The sequence below is a fragment of the Vipera berus genome (genome assembly GCF_964194415.1).
Source record: "Vipera berus genome assembly, chromosome: 1".
Lineage (NCBI taxonomy): Eukaryota > Metazoa > Chordata > Lepidosauria > Squamata > Viperidae > Vipera > Vipera berus.
In genome coordinates this window covers 196216901-196234384 of record NC_138202.1, presented here as the reverse complement: position 1 = coordinate 196234384, position 17484 = coordinate 196216901, and the positions used below count along the sequence as shown (strand labels likewise).

Here is a 17484-nt window from a genome sequence, read left to right as displayed (position 1 = left end):
TTCCTAAAATTATTACCAACAAAAATGGATATCCAGACTGGGAACTTGATATTCTTTATTTCAGTACCTGTACAGATGTGGAATTCATTTCCTCCTTTGTCTCAACACATTTTATTCTGTTAATATGAGTTTGGTGAAGAAGGCAATCTGTTCCATATTTAAAAGTAAACTAAAGTTTTAAGTAGAAATATAGATGTGGGATGAGAAATGATTATTCAAATGTTTCAGATACCTTTTCTTTGGGTAAAACACAGGAGAAAACAGTCCAAGTGAGGTACTGAAACATCTTGTGAAAGGGATGAGGTTGTTGTGAATAGCACAGAAAGGCAAATGATATTCTAGACATACCTGCTATAGTAGCAAAAGTACTTCATAATGTAGTTCTATTTAATAGTTAACAGCATATTGTTTCACAGCTTTTTCTGTTATAAGCAGTTCAAGTCATTGAAAGTCAGCCATATTGCACTTTAGATTATATTAACTGAATTACTGAATTAAGTGTTTGCCTTTCTTAGTTTTCTCAATTAAAAGAAATTAACAGAAATAATACTGTAAGAACAGTAGAGCGATTGATTGTATACACATCTTAATGCCGATATATTCTTCCATTTTTGAAACTCTTCATATTATATGAAGTTCGTAGCTCAGTGGTCTAGAATCCGAAGATTGCCTGAGACTATTTTGTTCTCCAGAACCGCTCCAGGGGGGATGTCAATCCTGTCACCATGGTTTGCAATGATTATGACAGTTCCCTGTATATACAGAAAATAGGAAAGTTCCAGTGAGCTGCCTGAAGATAAAATTCTAAATTTAAGTTTACATTTCATCAATTCTGAAGCAATCACATTTTATAAAGTACTGATATTGAACTCCTTACATTTATCCTATAATATCTAACAAAATACATACTGTTTCATTAAAGAAATTCCAACCGTATGCATTAATGTCCTGTTTCACAGAACTGTCAAGTTATATTTCAGAAATGTCTATTGCGGTCTCAAGATGTTTTCTAAAATCAGCAGAATTAGATCAGAATAGCTTTAAACACATATATATGAATCCAAGATTATGGTTCACTAAAAAGACAATAATTTTTATAGCAGAAAAGATTTTATAAACCCCCCCACCCCCACTAAACTGCAGAAGGAAATATTCTTGGTTGTTAATTGCCAACCAGTTTTCGCTTGGGGCTCTGTGCCTGAGGGATGGACGTATACATCTTCAAAAGATCAACCGCCTGCTCTGAAGCAGCTTACAGCAGGCATATCTGATGAGAACCACCGATGCAGAACATATAGGTTTTAATCTTGTTTTTTTTTCTTTTTCTCATTACAAATTCCTCGTGTTTTCTGAATTGTTTCTTTCTGAACCCCCACTAAAATATCTCTGACTGGGATTTATTACTTTTTTCTATACCTAAGAGGACTGCTTATATAACTAATTCTGTACACTGGTTTTTGTGTTCCTCTTTTTTAATTGCTCAATGGTTCACTTGTTTCTTTCAGTAAAATTCAAAACTTAAACAGTTTATTTAGGTAAAGGTAAAGGTTCCCCTGCACATGCGTGCTAGTCGTTTCCAACTCTAGGGGCCGGTGCTCATCTCCGTTTCAAAGACGAAGAGCCAGCGCTTGTCCGAAGACGTCTCCGTGGTCATGTGGCCGGCATGACTAGACGCCAAAGGCGCACGGAACGCTGTTACCTTCCCACCGTAGTGGTCCCTATTTTTCTACTTGCATTTTTACATGCTTTTGAACTGCTAGGTTGGCAGAAGCTGGGACAAGTAACAGGCGCTCACTCTGTTACGCGGCACTCGGGATTCAACCCGCCAAACTGCCAACCTTCTGATCGACAAGCTCAGCGTCCTAACCCACTGAGCCACCGCGTCCCTCAACAGTTTATTTACAACAGCTAATTTGAAAAAGGACACTCCATGTAGCAAGTGGCTTTTTATCCTTTCTTCAAAAGGCAAAGAGCACACTGCTTTAATTTAAAACTATAAGCAATGCCATTATACTATCACAGACACTGGCAAGGCTTAACAGAGCCATGGGAGCACTAGTCCATTACCTCTTAACTAAGAAACTAAAGTCATATGTTTTGTAAGAGGCTATAAAAAGGGGTCTATGACAATTCGCCAAGGCCAACTCGCTGCAGGACAAGAGTTACACTTAATATCAAAGAAATAGTGGAATAGAATCATTAAAGGATGCAAAAGGAGGAACAGAATGAAATGCGAATTGCAAAAAAAAATATTTTAAATAATTAAATAGAATCGTTAAATTGTCCCAGAGTGAGTTGGCTATGGCAAGCTGCCCTGCAGCGAGTTGAACGTGGTGAATTGTCCGTAGCAAGTTTGCCGTGGTGAGTTCGCCATGGCGAGTTGGCCGCAGTGAGTTGTCCATATAAAAAGTTCCATTAGATCCCAAAAGGCACATACTTGGAACAAGAACCTGGGATATATGCTACATTATTCAGGGAAGCAACATGCTCCTATTTCTCAGGTGGTTCTGGATGCTCAGAAAGGTTTAGTAACAAGTTCTACATGGCATGGGGCCAGGTTGTTTGAGAGAGCACCTCTCCTCAGCTAAATATATACTATCAGAGGTGGCAGGAGAGGCATGTTATGAGTCATTTACAAAGGAATGTCATCTGAAGGACACGGGAGGAGAGCCTTTTCTGCCATAGTGTCCATTTTCATTACCCCTGGGGTTAGAGTGGCCCTGATGCTGCTGGTCTTTCAGAAGGTACATGGTTTTGTCCTCATGCCTGGAGATCCGGTATTGGGGATCAGATAACTGAGGATCCAGTTGCATTGTTAATCATTGTATGGATTGCACTCCCACAAATTAAGTTTTAACTTCTTTGTTTTTAATGGTTTTCATGTTGGTTGTTTATTTGTAAATATTATTTTCTGTTTTTAAGTATGTGAGCTGCCCAGACTCGCCTATGTGAAGTGAGTTGCTATATACATTGAATAAATAAAGAAACAAGACTCTCTTTTTCTCTAGAGCAGTCCAGTACTTACACAACACTGGCACAATTCCTCTATGAAGCACAGTTAAATCTAAGTGTCAATTACAAGCAACTGGTGAGAGTAGAAACTAGCTTCCTAAGAAAGCTACTTTAGGTATCAAAGTATGTGCCTAATGCTGTTCTCTTTAGATGCAGAATTCACAAAAATCAAAATAGGTTTGGCTACATGCTCTTAAAATTGTGACTAAAAGCTCACTTTCAGCCCCAAGATATATCTTATCCTATCGGATAACTATTAGTCTTCTTGGAAAATTACATAAATCTCACTCACTCAAATATACAAAAAAACTCTTGATATGGAATTTAAGAAAGAATTATACCAAGATGTCTTTTAGAGCTCAGTTGGGGCAGAGCTAATTCTATTTAATGTCACCATTGTATTTGGCCCAATTTACAAATAATATTTTTTTGGAAGCCATTTGAGATCTTACCATCAACAATGGTGGAGGGTAAGAACTCCAAAATTCCCTATGTTAAAAAGCTTTGTCCCTGAAAAGATGGGAACACTGAATCACAGGATCATAAGCTGCTATATTGTATTTTTTACCAAGATACCCACAATGAGTTATTAACACCTTTTCTCAGTCCATTTCTAGGTCTACAGAAGAATTCTATGCACAGCTTCTTTTGGCTGTTTGCTATTGGAACAGCTTTATTTGCTTGTAGTATCTGTGCATTGTTGACAGCAAGGTAGAGAAGGCTACCAGCATTTTTATCATATGTGCAATACTGTAATTTGTATTATATGCTGTATTTTTAATCAAGTCTTACCCATAATAAAGTTTAAAAGAACGTTTTAAAACTATTCTAGTGCAATTACATAGCTAAGAATCTTACTAATTTGGAAATACTTGCCTTTGGGTTATTATTTTGTTTGCTTCAACCAGATGCATGCTACTCAACTTGTCTGCACTAGTTTGATCTGATTCTATTTTTACATTCTTCCAATTCCTTTAAATATTTTCTCTTAGCTACAAGAATAAGGAATGTTTATTTTAAGGAAATGTTTAGTTATAATGGTATGAACGTAATGAATGGAATTCAGTTCTTAATATGTGAATCCATTTAATATCTGTATAGTTTTAAATGTTTTAAATCTTTGTTTATGTCCATTTCCTTCATACTGTATTATCTGCTATATATCTGTCATTAAGTATATTGGGTTGTTTCTGATTTCTTACTTTTAATGTTATAATTAACATTTCAAAATCTATAATAGAGAACAACCCAAACTGGGAGAAGTCCAACCTCATTCCTCTGCTGCATACAATAGAAGATAATTGTTCTTAATTAATTCAAAAGGATTTGGAAACAAAATTTTATTCTGTCAAGTCTGACATTAATGACAGATATGATAACAACCCAAGTAGATGATCAATATAAAGAAATTAAAGAACTGCAGAGAAGACATCTGCAACTGAGTTTAGCATTTCTGCCTTCAGGCACCTAAACAAATTGGATGCTAAATTAGAACAAGCAGAAATAGATTTACATAAAAACAGCTTAAAGTTTCAGAGGTAATATGGTAAGATCTAGAAATGGACAATCAACTTAAATCTTATTTGAACCAGCTCATAAATAAAACTATTTCTTTGCTTACAAACATACGCAGAGACAGCACAAAACAGCTTTTCAACCATCTGTGCAAACTCGCAAACCACATGACTTTAACAACTTAAAGTGAGATGCTTCATCTGCCCAAGAGTGCTTCTGACTGTTCTGTGCAAGTCTATTTAACTAAGTAATTGAAAATATACGATCATCTGATTTTAAATAATATACTGGATCCCCAATATCAAATGGATATTGCAAGAATGCATTGATGCCTTTTAAAGACATTGGCAGATTTTGTCAAATAGTGTTGCTTGAGAATGCAGCATTTCAAGTACATAAAAGTTTGGGATTGTTTTAAAATTTTAATCATATGACCAACCTTTAATGCAACATGTTTCCCAAAAGTGACATCGCCTGAAACAGTTAGATGATCCAGTTCAAGCATATCTGGGATACTTTCAAACCTCCTCAGAAAATCTTGAACCTTAAAAAAAATGAGAACGTGAAGCATCAGGTTCAATGTTTATGAAACTCACAATATGTATTCAAAGAATTGTACTGTAAACCATAGTGCAAAGTTCTTAATTCAGAAAACACAAGTCCTACAGAACTTTTCAATCTGGAACACAGCTTGATCTGTAATTCATTGAGGGCCGTATAGTGCTCACTGCTATATCTGCATAGCTGACTCAGGAATTCTGGGAGTTGAAGTCCATGAGTCATAAAAGAGCCGAGGTTGCCTACCCCTGCTCTATACCATCTATCTTTAAGAATTTATTAACAGTAATAACCCTAATTCAAAAACTTTTGAGAGAAAAAAACTATTTAGAATGAATGTGGGAAGGTACCATTGTTACACTTCAGCTACGAAAAGCAAACTTTAGAATGCCAGGACAATTTTGGACAATTAGTGGCCTCAGTTTGGCCTTTCAATCTTTGGAAGCTCGCAAGATGCTACTTCCTATTAAGGACCAGGGACTACATGTTTTGTTTTGAGGGGAGGAACAATAAAGTGGTATGAGAAGAGGAAGCTTCTGGGAGGAAACTGCTACCATATTCTTAACATTTTCTAAATCAGGCCCAAATCTAATATATTCTGAGGTTGCTGGGGAGGGTCATGTGTTGCCCATCCATTTTTTTTTAATTTTTTTTTTATTTTTTCAGTTCCTTTAATACCACAAAATAACCAATGAAATATAAACATTTTTTTAAGTATTTAACACTTGTTATATCAGTAATGCTGTAGGTATTATATATCGCCATACATAAATACATACACATAAGTTTGGGTGCTGCTCGTCCATTTCCCCTTTCACTGCATCCACCCTCCTTCTCTCTCTTCCCTCTTCTCTACTTTCTTTCTCCCTTTCTCCTTTCTTTCCTACTTCCCTCTTCTTCCTCTCCTCTCCTCTCTCCCTCACCACTCCCCTCCCGTTTCTCCCCACTTCCCATTTTTTTAAAGTGGCTTACTTGTATTTGAAATACGTAAGTATTTAAAATCTTTCTGTAAAAGTGACTGCAATAAACTGGTCTGGAGCTAGCTGGTCACAGAACAGTTAACTCAAAGGTAGGTAATTAATTTTCCCAAGAGGCCACTGTGAGAAACTCAAGACTATTGGAGAAAGCTAGGACAGGCCAAACAAGGACAGTCAAAGGCCAGATGTAGCCTGAAGGCTGTAAAATGTCCAGGTCTAGATTAAATAAATTGTGAAGCCACACAGAGTCATCTGAGTGGTCTAGAAATGTAACTAATTAAATAACAGTCACACAAAAACAACAAAACAACAAAATTGTAAAGTTACTACATTATATAGATGCAAACTGGTCTATGCGGTAATATCTGTAAATTGAGATAGGAGAATTACATTCTCAGAAAACCTTTCCAATCAGATTAATCACAATCTTTAATCTTACTATCGTATTTTAATCTATTCAATTAAAGAATTGTTAGCATCATAAGTTAGATGATAGTTCACTAACTGGCCTCAAACACTAGTTTTGTACTGTATCAGAATGACTTAATAAAAATAGGTAGCGACCACTGAATGATCACATTCAGAGAACATTCTAGGATACTGTCAAGTCTTATTCCTAGTCACTTGAGTAATTAGCAAGAGCTGTTTTTACTAGTCTGTAGTTTGTTTCCACATATATATATATTTTATTCAATAATTAGGTATACCTTGGTGAAAGAACTCCCCAGCTTGACCAATGGCACAGAAGGAAATTCCCGTTTCTCACTCATTGTTAGAGACCCAGCATTAAGGCTGTATAGGTTAGACATCACAAGTAGAAGATCAGACGTGGTCTTGACCGGCAAGAAACGGCTACGGGGAACATTTATTCCCAAAGAGTTCTCAAAACTTTTAATAGCAGCACCAACCGCAGTTTCCAGTTGAATAACATTTAGACCACCATCTATAGTCTGGAAGAGAAAGCGTTCAAGATCATGGGATATGCTAGCTAGCTGAGTTTTACAGATTCAATTCAAGTGAGCTTAGAAATTCTAGGTTTCCTAAGCCTGAAATCAAAATGTCTCTGAAAAACTGTTATTTTAGACACAGAGGGTTTAATCAGTGCATACACAAGGGATTTTCTCCAGCTACCATGTAAGTGGAAATGGAAGCTAAGTTTTATCCTACATGCCCCTGCCTGCCAGTCCTCCAAACAGATATTATTGTTTCATGATTGTCGACAAGAACATGCCAATGGCCGAAGGTTTCTCATTACATTATCCTAAAGAGATGAAAATATTCCAAGGATCATTTTGTGATCTATAAATGAAAATGTAAATGTTAAATAAAAGGTAGTAAGCATTCCTACAGGAATAATATAATAAACTAAAATTACAGAAATACTAAAAATTATTAATGTTATCTTGAAATACTTTTCCAGGTTAATCTTATATACTTATAAATTCCTAAAAAATACTAATTTGAAGACAGGAGTTCCATACATGTAAATAATGTTTGAAATGCCTCTCTAGTTGATCAGCTCAAGAGGATACGTAATGTTATTCTCACCACCGCAATTCAAGACTTCAATTATTTACAGGCTTACCTTTGGATTTACAATAATTTCCATATCAATAGCATTCTGTTCCTGAAGCCGTTTAATTGCAGATAGTGAAACCCATAGGTTGTTTGTGTTGAATATTTTGAATTTTGAAACAGACTTGAATTCATCGACATGTGCTTTTGGCACCTGAGCTATTTCAACTAGCCTCAGTTTGTTTTCATACTGTGTTAGCGTACCACCCTACAAAAGTAAAGAAGACCTTTATTAAATAGAAGTCTGTCGCTGTGCCTAAACAAATGTCTAAAGAAATTTACGGCTTTGGTCACAACAATTATTTGGTACCACTGGTTTCACCGAGATCTAGTTGCAATTACTTTAGCTTTAGAAACCTGCATATATTTTTGCCATGTTAGAATTTAGGTCACTGTTGTAATATGGCTTAGGCCAGGGATATTTACAGGACCGTCTGCTGCCAGGAACAACTTCCCATCGCCCTGTGCCAGACAATGTCAGCTGGCAACCTCCAGGGGGAGGGTCTTTTCTGTCGGGGCGCCTGCCCTTTGGAATCAGCTCCCCCGAGAACTTTGGACGGCCCCAGATCTCCAGTCCTTTCGTCGCGACCTAAAGACATACCTTTTCCAACTGGCCGACCTGGACTGACGACGGGGTTTTTAATTTTGTTTTAATTTTTATTGGTTTTTAGTGGGGCTTTGTAAAATTTAATCTCTTTTAATAATTGTATTCATTGTTTTCATTGTTGTTTTATTGTTGTTAGCCGCCCTGAGTCCTTCGGGAGATAGGGCGGCATACAAGTCCCATAATTAAATTAAATTAAATTAAATATAGTTAATATTAGATAAAAAGTTGCTTTTTGTTTTTTTCACAGCAGTGTAATATAATTCTTTATATATCTGTTTGGAACTATATTGCATTAAATCCAATGGGGTTCATTTCCCATACTGTTTTCCTTTATGCAGTGTATTATGTGATATTCAGAAGCAGGGTACTATATCTTAAGACACATTCAGTAAGAATGTGTCTTGCTTCCTGCCCACAGGAACTGGTCTGCAAATCTGGTTCACAGACTGAGGATGAGGTGGGAGAAATATTTTTCTAGAGAACCAATGAGTTGCAAATGGGGAATATAATAGATTTAGCAATCCTTGTCATTAAAATGAAGTATACAGATTTTACCTACAATGAAATAAACTGAACTAAACATTTTTACCTTCACATCTGCCCTTGTTTTATTGGTGACCTCCATAACAAATTCACATCTTTTTCCATTTGGCGAACTCATGAGATGATTGAGAATATAGAGATCAACAGTAGCCCCAAGATTATCTATGTTGGACACAAAAATATATTCCTTCCCGTCTTCAATAAAAATATCCAGCAATCCGGAATTATAGAAACTTGCATAGATGTCCCCATGGCCAGGGGGATACCAAGCCTCTGTGTTCTCTCCTGAGTAAGACACATCTTTTGCTATTGGAAGTAAAGACTCCTTATTAATTCGAGGATACCTGGAAAAAAAAAACAACCTTCAGGGCAGCAGCTGAAACATTAGATGAGGCACCACTGGATCTATTCAATGTCTGGAGAGAACATCAATCATCAATTACTTATTACAACATGTTTATAAAACCAAAAGCCCATATATGGCTTATAATTTGAGAACTGTAATTTTAAAAAAGAATTTAAAATATATAACAGGTCTAGAGTTACTAAAAATGTATCTGGGAAAACCTGGTTTTCCATGGGAGATACCAAGCTCTTCAAAGATCGGAGAAAACGATGTGAGAAAAAAGTGATCTCAGCTATTTAATTTAGCTGAAAGAAGAAAAAAATCTGTAACAGCAAAATATAATGAATACACAACATTATTCTTTGACCAAATGTAGCTTTTCACATGAGACAGTGTATTACTCAACAGAATCCCTAAAGAAAAAGAGGAAGAATTGTCTCAAAACACTCATTCTCTCACATCTCATTTACAATTTTATTCATTGTAGTTATGTAACAGTCTTCTTTGTAATTTAAAAATTAATGCTTAAAGCTTATATAACAGATTGAGGTTTTTTACTGCTATCATTTACATAACAATCGACTCACCTCCTTAATGCTATTTCTTCTGCAAATACATAACTTCTATTATTAAAATTGAACTATAAATACCTGCTTTGATTAAAAGTGTAGATTTTCACACCACTGTGGCTGTATTTCTGCAAGATTTTTTTGGTATCTTCATCAGTGTTGAAGGAATTCATCAGAACTAGAGGAACATCTGTTTTGTAAGTCTTATTTAGATGCTACAAAAATAAAGTATTATTTTAAACAATTTGCTAACATTAAAGATAGCTAATGTTCAAGAGCAATTAAACATGAGTATTTTCAAAAGAACAGTCAGTCAGGAAAAACAAACACAGACTTCTAATTCAAGCTACAGCTAAGATGTTAAAACAATTCCTATAAAAATATGTGCTAAATACCACCTCCATATTCCAGCTGTATAGTTGGATCAAGGCAATTAGATACCATTAAAATACAGTCACAAAATTTAATCATCTAGTTCAATCAATCAAGGGCTTTGAATATTAATGGTGATGCTTAACACTGTAAAAATAAATGAATCCCTTATGCCAAAAATTCAGTTTGAATCATCACTAAATATAAAAGGTAAAGGTTCCCCTGCACATGCGTGCTAGTCATTTCCAACTCTAGGGGCCGGTGCTCATCTCCATTTCAAAGAGCCAGCGCTTGTCTGAGGACGACTCCGTGGTCATGTGGCCGGCATGACTAGACGCCAAAGGCGCACGGAACGCTGTTACCTTTCCACCGTAGTGGTCCCTATTTTTCTACTTGCATTTTTACATGCTTTCGAACTGCTAGGTTGGCAGAAGCTGGGACAAGTAACAGGCGCTCACTCTGCTACGCGGCACTCGGGATTCGACCCACCAAACTGCCAACCTTCTAATATTTTTTATTAAATATACTAACTGCAAACTCTGTCTCATGAAAATGAAAATCTTGCAAGAGACAAATGACTTAAATTAGCACTTAGTGTGTTACCATTTTTATCTTCTAAGTGGTTTTCACATTACCAATGTAGGGAACATACAACTTCATCACCACATACATCAGAGATGGGATTATTTTGTGAATCAGTTCAATCGTTACGTAGCAAACAAACTAAAAGTCTTTATTCAGTGGCAATTTTTCTTTTGAAGGTCTGCAACCATTTAAAAATATTTGTGATATGGGAAGATGGATGATTAGCTACAGATTCACATTCATACATACATACACCAGCTTAACTGGGATTGGTATGAAGAGCATCACTTGTTTCTGAAGACTGCATCAGATAGTGATGATGGAAAATATGTCTATTTGGCCCACCAAGAAGGGAAGACGGGGTATTTACACAGACTCCATTGATAAGAGATTCTCATCTGGTGGGACCACAAAAATGGGCATGCTTGGTGGTAGATCCTTCTTTATGGAACTTCTTTCTCCCTGAAGTATGGTTGGACCTCACACTGTTGCTTTTCATGGGTCTGGTCAGTGGGCCTGGTGACCACAAATGGATCAAGTGGCTGATTTAATTGTACTGTTGTTATCAGGAGGGGGGTTGGAGTGAGTTTTTTTATTTATAATGGAATTTAAAATTTTTGTAAGCTGCTCAAAGTCACCTGTTTGAGAGCTGGGTAGCTATATATATATTTATTTAATAATTAACAAAGTACATGCTACTTAATTGCCATTAGCCGCTTACAAGAATCTTGTACTCCATTATTTTCATCAGCTGCACAGAATTGTTGAGTTTGGTTGTGCAAAGATGTAATATTGGAATATCATATGGAGAACAGCTCTCCCAACGAGGTGGTACAAACTGTTAGTGTTTGAATATAGTTTTGAAAATGGACAAGGAAGAACATGTTGTAGAACAAAACTGCTAAGAATCACTCAACTGTGAGATGGGCAGCATATAAATTTAAAAAATAAAAAATAAGTTGCATCTTATAATACCACTTCATCCACTATTGTCAACAGAGAGAATGAAACTCTGCTGCTCATTAGGCCAACTTTCTCCTGGACAGTTAGTTAGTGCCATTGTCTAGAATAGCCTTTTACCTAGTTTACCTTAAATTTGTCTTTACCAATTTTGTCTTCAATGTCCCTAATAAACGTTAAACTGCTCCACCCAGCTCTATACAATGAATGGAGTTCTGAAAGGTGATGCTTAAAGCTATTGCTCAATATGATCACTCTGTTTGAGTGAAAGAATATCCACAAATATAATCTACTGTCAATCTATTCCATTTCCAAACTTCTCATCAGTCCTTGTCTACACAGAGTACTCAAATTACCACTCAATCCACAATCCACTTTAAAATGCAATCATTGGAATGTGATTCTGCAAGTTTGTTTGTGCTTTGAAGATCTAATTCGCAAAATTTCATATAATTGCTGATTGCAGGCAACAAAATAGACTACATACAGTACATACAATCAAAATAGACACAGTATGGAGTGGACAGCAGAATCAACAATATTTTCAAGCTCTTTCTAATTTTTTTTACAACCTGAGAAACAACAGTCAAAACATAAATCTTTTCCAAAAACTATTTGACCAATGCTATCCTTGACATAAGCAACACCACCCCAAGTTCATTATGGCATGAAAAGTCATCCAGCGTCTAAAGGTAAAGGTAAAGGTTCCCCTGCACATGTGTGCTAGTCATTTCCGACTCTAGGGGCTGGTGCTCATCTCCGTTTCAAAGCCGAAGAGCCAGCGCTTGTCCGAGGACGTCTCCGTGGTCATGTGGCCGGCATGACTAGACGCCAAAGGCGCACGGAACGCTGTTACCTTCCCACCGTAGTGGTCCCTATTTTTCTACTTGCATTTTTACGTGCTTTCGAACTGCTAGGTTGGCAGAAGCTGGGACGAGTAACAGGCGCTCACTCTGTTACGCGGCACTCGGGATTCGACCCGCCAAACTGCCGACCTTCCGATCGACAAGCTCAGCGTCCTAACCCACTGAGCCACCGCGTCCCTATCCAGCGTCTACCATAAACTTATTGAAGGATGAGTTACTATTGCTGCTTTAACGACCTTCTATAAAACAGATTAATAAGCACTAGTGTAAAACATTACTACTTGCCTCTATCACCAATTAATGTTTCACCGGGACATGTGGGGATGAATGGCTATTGGTATTGATAGCAGAGAGACTGCCTCTGAAAACCATCTGCTGGGAGGCTAGTAGGCTTCTTGTGCAATTGGTTGGCCATTGAGGAACAGACTGCTGGAAGAACTATAACATTTTACAGATTGTGTATTTGAATGAGGAAAGCCGTAAAACGGGTGTCAAACTCAATTTCATTGAGGGGGGCATGAGCATTGCGGTTGCCCTCAGGGGGCCGGGTGGGTATGGCCAGGATGGGCGTGGCCTACTGGGTGGGCGTGGCTAGAGTGCGTATGGCCTACTGGGTGGGTGTGGCCAGCTCTACATCGTTTGCATCAAGGGTGCCTATGGGGGCCTGGGCAGGAGTGGGACAGATCTGAGGGTCTCTGGCAGAAGGAGGGTCTCTGGGCCAGGGCCAAGGCAGTGGGGGTCATTCCCTCACTGTTTCCAGGATGGCTTCACGGGCTGCATGAAACCACTTCGCGGGCCGCATCCGGCCCCCGGGCCTTGTGTTTGACATGTCTGCCGTAAAAGAAGAGAGAAAGAACACTGTGTCAGTACTGTGTCAGTACTCTTAATGTTTCATTCCAATTTACTCTCAGGTGCTCTTTTACTAGTAGTTATATGCTAAAAAGTAATGATGCATCACTATGAGGTAGTTGGGTGATTGTAAGATTCCTAGACAGAAAAATTAGATTTCAGCATAATGCAAGTCAACTTTCCCATTGGGTCTCTATGAATGATAGCCACAGATTTTATGACAACAATTTAACAAGGAGAACTCACATATAAGCTACTCACCTCAATCTGTTGAACTGTTAAATCCAGGAATGTATTCTCATTCCGTACACCAATGAGACTTTTGGGGCCCTTACATCCCATACTGGTGCCCAAGCCACCATTAAGTTTCACCACAACTAACTTGTTCAAAGCTGAAGCAATGCTATCAGGTATTCCTCTTGCTTTTATCTTCTCATAGGGCTGTATCTGAAAGGAAAACAATGGTGATAAGCATCTTAGAATAACTGTGTACTGTTTACAGTATTTTATTGTAAAAAAGAATTGCAAAATAAAACATGCAGTAAAGATTTAAATTTTGGTTTTGGCTACGTAAGACAAAATTTTCACCCAGACAGCATTGCAGAATTGTCTATATTGGTGAAAACAATCCAAAGACTGATTGCTGTTCTTTCCAACCACTGTGTTTGGTTACTGTCTTGAAATACTCTCTCCTCATTTGCAAGCAACTATTTTAGATTAAGTACTGAATGTCTGCAGACGTAAAACTAGATAACCAAAACTGATTCAATAAATCTTATTACAAACAGACATTGAGCGTCAGAAAAGATGATGCTTTAGGGAACCTTACATATTTGTTACTCCAATTCCTGCACTGATTTTTTTTTAGAAACCCCCTTTAATGACTCAAAGATAAGTGACAGATATTGTTGATGATCATGACATTTTATCTTTAGGCAAACTGATATCCTGATGCATCATGGCTGTTTGCTTTCATTCCTTCAAATTAAAGCCTAATTCCTTCCTGTTGCTTAGTGTGAACTTCTTCAAAATCCCTGGGTAAGTCAGAAGATGATATTTAAAAAAACAATAAGATCCACAAGAAATTGGTAGTAATTCACATGTTGTAACTTACAGAATCTTCCGGAGGTCGTTGGATCTTTTCCCAGTCTACTGATGGTCCTTTTTCTTGTAAGAATCTGCGAAAGAGCTTTTGAAATCCTTCCAGGTCCTTTTTAGTGTGCTGGGGAAAAAAGGCAATTGAAGCTGATTTTTTTAAAACTTCTAATCCTCATGCAAAACAGATATATAAAATTATTGTAAAATGTGAAGCATCAGAAACAAAGCCATTTCTCTTTCATTTTTGAGAGGAAAAATTGGAAATGTTGCATAAAATTAAAATAAAACATGCAGTAAAAATTTAAATTTTGGTTTTGGCTACGTAAGACAAAATTTTCACCCAGACAGCATTGCAGAATTGTTTATTATTTTAGCACCTTATACAGTGTAACACATAACTTACTTGTCTTGGTTAGAGAAATATATCTATTGTTTATTTATTAATTTATATGCCACCTATCTCATTATCTGGAGTAAATAAAGCTGAAAAGTATAGTTTATTCAGGCACTAATTATAAATTTGCAGGGAGTTCTTGTTTAGCCCACCACAAATGGATCTGACAACTTGATCATTAAGCGAACCCATCACTGTGAAACTATGACTCTACTTATGATCTTACTTTAGTTTTGCTTTGCTTTACAAACCTGGCAAAATGCAAAATCATAAGGTTACTTCTTTATCCTTGCTGTAACTGCAAATGGTATCTAAATAAGGATTATAGAATTATTTTAAACTATTTTTAATTTTTTATTTCAAATGGAGCAAGGATACATGTTATATATCGTTAGAAGAAACAAGCAAACAAAACACAGAAAAGGAATGATCAATGATGTATTGGTGCAAAGAAAATCAATGTGTTTAAAACTTTATCCTTCACTGCCTCAAACAGATGTAGAGAGCAGTAATTTTTAAAAAGCAAAAAAAAAAGAAAGAAAGAAAGAAAAAGGAAGGCATCCAAGGCTCAAAATACACTTTTGCATATAAGTGTACCTATACGTATATGTAATTAGCTTCTTTTTCGGGACAGAAATATAATATCATCATTATTAGCAGTTTCTATTTGTTTTCATCATTTGCAAATATGTCTGGAAAATGAATGAGGAAAACTATTCTTTCTTATACTAGTTTATTTCTGGGTTAGATGTGAATATTTTCAAATATATTACTATTTCTTGTACATCCAAACAATTTGTATTTTTTTTAAAAAAAACATTGTTTCCTCTTTTTTCTACTTCTCCCTCCCATTGCTGTACAAGACAAAATGAACGCACAAGTATTTTCTTAACAATTATGGCAATAACCATCATAACTTTTTAGCATTTCACACACACACATGCTAAACGCTTATGATATGCACACACACACACACACACACACACACACTCTCTCTCTCCATAAAATGCACTTGGTATAACTTTATTTATAAATAGTTTTTATGTATCTATTACTTCTTGCCTTTCTACCATGCTTGCCAACTGCTTAGGATATTTCACTGTGTAATAATCAAGAAGTGTCAACAAAATATAACAAAGATGCTGAAGGCAAAACAGATAAGCACAGAAAGTACAGGGGAAAAAAAGTCATATTTTATTATGTATCAGCTAATCTATACCAAAATTGTTGGGAGCAATAAGCTGACTTTGTAATAATGCCGCTGGGGGGGGGGCGAAAGCCCTAATAAGCAGGCATATTGATTTGTGCTTTAAATTGTAAGCCGCCCTGAGTCTTTGGAGAAGGGCGGGATATAAATGGGATTAAAAAAAAAGGAAAGAATGCATAGAAAACTGCTTTTCTAAATTGCATTAATATTAAACATAGTCCTAAAGTCCACGTCATGTTTAAGAACGAGAGAGCTCTTGAAGTGGCTGCACTTAAAATTCCTTTGTTTCTCGGACAAATTCCAGAACACTTGTCTAGGTATTATATTTATCCCATATGTATATCCCAAAATTCTGAACATCACAAAAACAGGATCTACTCAAGAACATACTGTAATTTTGTTTTAGTCCCAACCTGTAGCTCATTCTGTGGTGCCGTTGAAAGTATTTTATCCAGTTCCACTTTCATGGAATATTCCAGTTCTTGCCTAATAGCTTCCTGGAATGGGGAGGTACCAGCCTGAGACATCGCTTTGCTAAAATCTTAAAAAAGAAACAGAGACAAGTTTTGTAGGCATATTGAAGAGAGAACAAAATGCTTAGACAATGAAACATAATGTTAAATTGTAGTATACTTAAAAGCAGCATGTATTATTATATGGACTTATTTTCTACAAAAATACAAAATATATTCTTGTTATTTTGCTAGTCAATCAATGTGCCAAATGAGGATGCATTCCACTTTTGTGCTTGTTATTAGTTAACTAGTCACAGGAAAAAAAATCCCCAGATAATAGCTATCCTTTTTCCAAATCGTCAGTTGAACAGCTGAGCATTACTGATCTGCCAAGCCATACAATCTTCCTTTCACAAAATTATGTCATACAAAAAAAATGTAGAAACTTGGTGATAAACTCTAGTGATCTTACCGTATCCCTCAGCATTCTCCCTTAGTGTTTTCTGGTTCAAGGGTTCAGTTATTACTAAGCAACATGAAGTGAATCACTGTATTTTTTTACCTACATTTACATTTTAAGGCACTTAGTTTACACATGCAAAAATAACAGAAGAAGTATCCATTATTAAAAGGTTATACTTTTAAGTACAGGATTCTAGACAGAAAAAAAATTCTGATAATCTTTCACCATTAAACAGAAAATTAGCTAAAACCAGCTGGCATACAGTACAGAAACAATCCAAAATATCAAGCATTTTCTTTATTTTTTTAAAATTTGTATGTCAATGAAACAAAACACAAGTGACTTGCTTTCCCCTAATGTACTGTAACATATCAACTCAAAACTACATTACAAGTTTTAGGTAACTAACTCTTCATCATAAAAAAATAAAAATAAAACATCCACAACTATTCATTTTCAACCCATTTAGTTGAAGCTACCTGTCTCGTTGTCTACCTCCAATCAATCACATGGAAGAATGATTTTCAAACGCA

General features: G+C 36.4%; 1 protein-coding gene across 1 annotated transcript in view; it reads right to left on the bottom strand.

Moving 5' to 3' along the window:
- Positions 1–42: 42 nt before the first annotated feature.
- Positions 43–17484, bottom strand: part of UGP2 (UDP-glucose pyrophosphorylase 2) — a 23907-nt gene continuing 6465 nt past the window's right edge. Inside the window, exons 2-10 of the mRNA XM_081344304.1 lie at positions 16447–16574; positions 14449–14556; positions 13596–13781; positions 9784–9917; positions 8834–9131; positions 7648–7845; positions 6770–7012; positions 4967–5071; positions 43–752 (exon numbers count right to left, since the gene is read on the bottom strand). Coding sequence (XP_081200430.1) covers positions 645–752; positions 4967–5071; positions 6770–7012; positions 7648–7845; positions 8834–9131; positions 9784–9917; positions 13596–13781; positions 14449–14556; positions 16447–16574 — 1508 coding nt within the window. The 3' untranslated portion in view covers positions 43–644. The remainder of the gene's footprint in view (positions 753–4966; positions 5072–6769; positions 7013–7647; positions 7846–8833; positions 9132–9783; positions 9918–13595; positions 13782–14448; positions 14557–16446; positions 16575–17484) is intronic.